At 51.4% G+C, this 7364-nt stretch overlaps 1 protein-coding gene across 1 annotated transcript in view; it reads right to left on the reverse strand.

Moving 5' to 3' along the window:
- The window catches only part of LOC123754543 (uncharacterized), a 9261-nt gene extending 3528 nt beyond the window's left edge, over positions 1 to 5733 (reverse strand). Inside the window, exons 1-2 of the mRNA XM_045737017.2 lie at positions 5692 to 5733; positions 1059 to 1407 (exon numbers count right to left, since the gene is read on the reverse strand). Coding sequence (XP_045592973.2) covers positions 1059 to 1407; positions 5692 to 5733 — 391 coding nt within the window. The remainder of the gene's footprint in view (positions 1 to 1058; positions 1408 to 5691) is intronic.
- Positions 5734 to 7364: the final 1631 nt, after the last annotated feature.

A 7364-nucleotide genomic window follows, 5' to 3' on the forward strand; every position in this document is an offset into this window, starting at 1 on the left:
GGGGGCCACTGGGGGCCACGGGTGGCCACGGGGGCCACGGGGGGCAACGGAGGGCCACGGGGGCCACTGGGGGCCACGGGTGGCCACGGGGGCCACGGGGGGCAACGGAGGGCCACGGGGGCCACTGGGGGCCACGGGTGGCCACGGGGGGCCACGGGGGGCCACGGGGGACCACGGGGGGCCACTGGGGGCCACGGGGGGCCTCGGGGGGCAACGGAGGGCCACGGGGGGCCACGGGGGGCCACGGGGGACCACGGGGGGCCACTGGGGGCCACGGGGGGCCACGGGGGGCCACGGGGGCCCACGGGGGGCCACGGAGGGGCAGACAAAACCAACCAACAGCGCCAGAGTGGTCCAAGATCACACAGAGCGGGCGGGGTCGCTTGACCTTTGACGCACTATCCGGAAATTCTCTCTCTCTCTTTTTTTGTTGTTGTTGTGTGATCTACTTAGGCAGTGTTCCCGCGCCCGGCTCGGCTCGAGCTTCCATTCAAGCTTCAGGGCGGAGCTTGGGGGCCCTGAGGTCTACTGACGAGGGCGGAGCTTGGGGGCCCTGGTGTCTACTGACGAGGGCGGAGCTTGGGGGCCCTGAGGTCTACTGACGAGGGCGGAGCTTGGGGGCCCTGGTGTCTACTGACGAGGGCGGAGCTTGGGGGCCCTGAGGTCTACTGACGAGGGCGGAGCTTGGGGGCCCTGAGGTCTACTGATGAGGGCGGAGCTTGGGGGCCCTGGTGTCTACTGACGAGGGCGGAGCTTGGGGGCCCTGAGGTCTACTGACGAGGGCGGAGCTTGGGGGCCCTGAGGTCTACTGACGAGGGCGGAGCTTGGGGGCCCTGGTGTCTACTGACGAGGGCGGAGCTTGGGGGCCCTGGTGTCTACTGACGAGGGCGGAGCTTGGGGGCCCTGGTGTCTACTGACGAGGGCGGAGCTTGGGGGCCCTGAGGTCTACTGACGAGGGCGGAGCTTGGGGGCCCTGGTGTCTACTGACGAGGGCGGAGCTTGGGGGCCCTGAGGTCTACTGACGAGGGCGGAGCTTGGGGGCCCTGGTGTCTACTGACGAGGGCGAAGCTTGGGGGCCCTGAGGTCTTCTGACGAGGGCGGAGCTTGGGGGCCCCTGGGGTCTACTGACGAGGGCGGAGCTTGGGGGCCCTGGTGTCTACTGACGAGGGCGGAGCTTGGGGGCCCCTGGGGTCTACTGACGAGGGCGGAGCTTGGGGGCCCCTGGGGTCTACTGACGAGGGCGGAGCTTGGGGGCCCGTGGGGTCTACTGACGAGGGCGGAGCTTGGGGGCCCGTGGGGTCTACTGACGAGGGCGGAGCTTGGGGGCCCCTGGGGTCTACTGACGAGGGCGGAGCTTGGGGGCCCCTGGGGTCTACTGACGAGGGCGGAGCTTGGGGGCCCTGGTGTCTACTGACGAGGGCGGAGCTTGGGGGCCCTGGTGTCTACTGACGAGGGCGGAGCTTGGGGGCCCTGGTGTCTACTGACGAGGGCGGAGCTTTAGCGCAAGGTTTGGGACGGTTTTATTTATTTTTTTTTTTGAGATATATACAAGAGTTGTTACATTCTTGTACAGCCACTAGTACGCGTAGCGTTTCGGGCAAGTCCTTAATCCTACGGTCCCTGGAATACGATCCCCTGCCGCGAAGAATCGTTTTTTCATCCAAGTACACATTTTACTGTTGCGTTAAACAGAGGCTACAGTTAAGGAATTGCGCCCAGTAAATCCTCCCCACGGTCTTAGATTTTGGGTCTGAGGCTGGGCCATTGAGGTCTGAGGCTGAGCCATTGAGGTCTGAGGCTGGGCCATTGAGGTCTGAGGCTGGACCATTGAGTTTTGGTTAGTCTGTCATTAACAGTTTTATTCCCGTTTTCTCTTGTAACCTATTTGTTCATAATTAATATTATCCTTTGAATTATATTATAACACAAAGGCCAATATCAATAATATTGTTACTACTACTAATACAAAAAAATATTATTATTATTACTTAATAATAATACGGTTATTATTATTGTAAGGATTATGTTGATAGTAGAGATGGATAGTCTGATGGTGGACTAGGAGGTGACTCTTGAAGGGAACACTGTGATCACGAGGCTAGTGTCTGGATGGGTGACCGCTGGCCACAGCAGCTGGGTCCTGGCGCCTCTATTCATAAACATATTCGGACAGTCAATGATTTTACAGCTCATCCGTGGGCGGTAGTGGACCCCCATACCCATCCCGTGAATGGTAGTGGACCCCCCATACCCATCCCGTGGGCGGTAGTGGACCCCCATACCCATCCCGTGGGCGGTAGTGGACCCCCATACCCATCCCGTGGGCGGTAGTGGACCCCCATACCCATCCCGTGGGCGGTAGTGGACCCCCCATACCCATCCCGTGGGCGGTAGTGGACCCCCATACCCATCCCGTGGGCGGTAGTGGACCCCATACCCATCCCGTGGGCGGTAGTGAACCCCCATACCCATCCCGTGGGCGGTAGTGAACCACCATACCCATCCCATGGGCGGTAGTGGACCCCCATACCCATCCCGTGGGCGGTAGTGGACCCCATACTCATCCCGTGGGCGGTAGTGGACCCCCATACCCATACCGTGGGCGGTAGTGGGCCCCCCATACCCATCCCGTGGATGGTAGTGCCCCCCATACCCATCCCGTGGGCGGTAGTGGACCCCCATACCAATCCTGTGGGCGGTAGTGGACCCCCATACCCATCCCGTGGATGGTAGTGGGACCCCCATACCCATCCCGTGGGCGGTAGTGGACCCCCATACCCATCCCGTGGGTGGCAGTGGACCCCCATACCAATCCTGTGGGCGGTAGTAGACCCCCATACCCATCCCGTGGATGGTAGTGGGACCCCCATACCCATCCCGTGGGCGGTAGTGGACCCCCATACCTATCCCGTGGGCGGTAGTGGACCCCATACTCATCCCGTGGGCGGTAGTGGACCCCCATACCCATCCCGTGGGCGGTAGTGGACCCCCATACCAATCCCATGCGCGGTAGTGAACCCCCATACCCATCCCATGGGCGGCAGTGGAAAATATTACATAATGGGGGCTCATAATGGGGCTCAGGAACTGAACATCAAACTTTATTTACATGTCACACCCGCGACTGAGCAGCGACGGCAACACACTCGACAATAAAACCAAAAAAGGCCGGAAAATATGTCACAAAGAATTACAAAAACTGACTGAGGGGCCTTTTAAGTGGACAAGACAATACTGATGCGTTTTAATTTAAAAAATATAAATATCTTTTACTTGTATATGATAATAGAGTGAGTAGAAACCGCCTGGTAATGGTGATGTTGACAGATCTAAACACGATGGCGACCTGTGTGGGGGTCACGGATGGCATAAGGGTTTTAAACCTTGAAATATATATATGTCTAAGTGTTCCAAATGAGACAGATAGGATATGAGGATTCGTTAGAAGGATAATAGCAATAGAACAATAACATTATGCACGTTGGTGTGAGGCGTCCTACTGTAGAATGGACAGATATTCTTCCGAAATATAGAGAGAAGGAAGAGACAGTTAGTCTCGGGAATTAGAAATCGCCCTTATGGAGATTCATGGACACATTAAAACACTTAATTTCCTTTTTCTCTAGAAAGGTGACGAGTAAGGGTGACAGAAAGGTGACGAGTAAGGGTGACAGAAAGGTGACGAGTAAGGGTGACAGAAAGGTGACGAGTAAGGGTGACAGAAAGGTGACGAGTAAGGGTGACAGATAGGTGACGAGTAAGGGTGACAGAAAGGTGACGAGTAAGGGTGACAGAAAGGTGACGAGTAAGGGTGACAGAAAGGTGACGAGTAAGGCTGACATTATTCATGTCTATGCCAAGGGTGAGTGAGTGGTTATAACAAGCCGGAGATATATGAGGTGTTAACTATATCAACACAATGTATTACGGGCTCACCATAGCCCGTGCTACATGGACACTTCGTTCTGAGTAGCTAAATCTAAAACAACATCAAACGAAACAATCAACACAATTTAGTAATAATGGATAATAATCGGCAGAGGATTCAATTGTTACATTTCTTTGATTCAGGAAAGTCCTGGGGTAAATACTGGTTTGAAAATAGGGGATGATGAGTTATGAGACAAATTACCGGGTAAGATAATAGATATTTGATCCTCTGGATTGTTTCAAGCGTAGGCTAGACACATATATGTTTATGGAAGATCCACTTAGAGGCTAAGACTCCTTGTGTAGTTTAACTTCTCTTTCTTCTTCTTCTGATTATTATTACACAGAGAAATCACATTACCGTGATAAATCAATGAGAAAATCCACAGGAGCCGTAATGACGATTCGAACCTATGCACTGGGTGTTCCCAGATGCAAATTCTAGTCGACTATGTCAGGAAGACTCAGGTATCCTCGAGGGTGCAGTAGTAGGTTGCAATTCTCTTGACCATGTCGTGGTCTAGTGGTTTAGAGCGCGCATCTAGTCGTTTAGAACCCGGGTTCGAGTCCCCCTAAGCGTTCCAGTTGATGTTATCATTGATATATATCCAGCAAAGCTTGAACAAATCCACAAGGGCTGTGAGAGGATTCGAACCTGTGTCCGGGAGCATCCCAGACACATCCAGCAAAGCTTTTTCCAGCCTTGTCTGTATCTCGGACTCGCGGGTTAGGCGGGTTGCTTGGGTTAGGACGTTTCTGGTTAGGTTAGTAGGCTGGATTTGTTACGGTGTGTTGCATCCAGGGGACCGGGGGGGGGGCCACACCGTCACTGTGTGTGTGTGTGTGTGTGTGCGTGTGTGTGTGTGATGCAGGGTGTGGCCGTGTACTCAACTTGTTGAATGCACCTCACACACGCGCGAACACACACACACACACACACACACACACACACACACACACACACACACACACACACACACACACACGACGTACCTTTGGAGCTATGGAACAGAACACAAAAAAATGACCAACACAAGAAGTGATTAATTAACCAAGTCGCTTGACCATTTCCTCGTGTCGGGCTGTAGTGTGTGTGTGTGTGTGTGTGTGTGTGTGTGTGTGTGTGTGTGTGTGTGTGTGTGTGTGTGTGTGTGTGTGTGTGTCCACCACGATGAGCCTACAGGGTTGAGAGTCACGTCTACTAACCACGCCCTTCGACCATCAGTAGTTAAATGCGATTACTTATTCACTCATATTGTAGTGTGTGTGTGTGTGTGTGTGTGTGTGTGTGTGTGTGTGTGTGTGTGTGTGTGTGTGTGTGTGTGTGTGTGTGTGTGTGTGTGTGTGTGTCTTATCTAACTTTATCATTCTAAACTGAATAAGTAGGGACAAATTCTTCACCTAAATATTATATATTCTAAATATCAACTACGAATATGACACTGAAGAAGTTCTTTCAGTTACTAATTCATATATCCAATTTCCACCTATATGTCTCCTCATTCTCGTGGCCCTTGCTTGGAACATAATCTATTCAGTTTCTCTTTTGAAACTTGTATGTCGTTATCATGTCTCCCTCGCCTTTCTTTCAGTTCGGTGAGGTCCATGTCTACCTCCAGTCTTTCTTCATAGTTCAGTTCCCTCTCCTCCGGTGACGGCTTCGCTTTATACCATTCGATATTTTCAGTTTTTGAGAGTTCCATTTGAAGAGAGTAGGGGGGAGGGGGGGAGGGGGATTCCATGCCGGGACAGTGTACTGACTGGAATTACTCCTATGTCCACGTTCCTGATGGGTATCCGCATCCGGTATCGAGCCTGGCCCCGGGCTGGTCTCGGGGAGTAGAACCACCCTAGAAACCCTCTCCAGGTATGCTCTAGGTCGGCTAATCTGCCATTAAAGTTTCCGACGTAATTCTGGTGTTAGAGCTGTCTCTACCCCCCCCCCACACCCACACCCCCCCCCCCCACACCCACACCCCCCCCCCACCCACACACAAGTCTTTCTCTCTACCTGAAGTGAGGAGTTAATTGCCTCATTCAGTGCAGTTACCTGCTGACAGTAAATGGAGTAATTACTTTGATATTTGTGAATCCTGTTATGTATAAGCCAGTGTTGCCATGTGTGTGTGTGTGTGTGTGTGTGTGTGTGTGTGTGTGTGTGTGTGTGTGTGTGTGTGTGTGTGTGTGTGTGTGTGTGTGTGTGTGTGTGTGAGCCTCGGGGGCACAGGCTTGACGCCCTGGCCGCCCCTGCACGCTTGTCTGTGTCTGTCACTAGTACTTCCTTTCCTCTCAGACGGTCCAGCATCCGACATTTATCATCTCTCAGCGAAATACTTTCCCAGACTCCCGGGTGAATTTATTGGTATGAAGGGAGCACTCAGAGTGGCCTCCTTGTGCTCAAGATGTTGACAGTTTGATTACTGGTGGTTATCTTGAGAGGTTATCTTGAGAGGTTATCTTGAGATGATTTTGGTGGTTTAGTGTCCCCGCGGCCCAGTCCTCGACCACGCCTCCACCCCCAGGAAGTAGCCCGTGACAGCTGACTAACACCCAGGTACCTATTTACTGCTTGGTAACAGGGGCATCAGGGTGAAAGAAACTTTGCCCATTGTTTCTCGCCGGTGCCCGGGATCGAACCCGGGACCACAGGATCACGCGTCCAGTGTTCTGTCCGCTCAGCCACCGGCTCCCTAGTGGAAGACAAGATAAAAAGGTTCTGCAAATAAATGCCCCTAATTCATTGTGACCCATATTTAGTTTACTGTTTTTCTCAGTTTCACAAGAAAAGAAAATGTAAAAATAAAGGGTAACTCTTGATTCATTATTTTTAGAATTTTAAGTTAATTCAATTAATTAAAAATCTTGTATATCCAAAGAAGTATAAAGATTTTTTAATATTTTCTTTTTCCTGCATTTATTATTTTCATTTGCAAAGAATAAACTCAAATTAAACTTTAGTTCAAATATTTTATATATGTGCCTATGAGTGCGTCCAGGCAAGAGATGTCGCGCAGTATAAGGATTAACAGAAATCTTAAATCGTTCTTAAAGATCTCTTGTCAGTTCTGAGGCAGAGATGTGGTGTCCTCTGTCTTAGGCAGTGAGGAGCGGAGCCCCCTGTCGTGTCTCCTGACACCCGCACGCCCCCCAAGTGTTCCAGATATGTTCTTTAATCAGTTCAACTTATTGCTAACTCCTTCAGAGTGTTCTACGACTGCCTTGAAATAATTAGACGCCATTTTCACTGGCCTTGAGAGTGGTAAAGGTTAGACTGTAAGACCCACATGTTATTTGTTCACATTTACTGCACTGTAAAACCCTTCCTAATGCTTTCTAATATTTGTTGAGTATTTGTCATAACAAATAAGGAATATTTTGGAATATAATTACACGTTTAAAATTATCAGTTATTTTACTAAAGTATAGAAACATAA

This window comes from Procambarus clarkii, chromosome 18 (genome assembly GCF_040958095.1).
Source record: "Procambarus clarkii isolate CNS0578487 chromosome 18, FALCON_Pclarkii_2.0, whole genome shotgun sequence".
Lineage (NCBI taxonomy): Eukaryota > Metazoa > Arthropoda > Malacostraca > Decapoda > Cambaridae > Procambarus > Procambarus clarkii.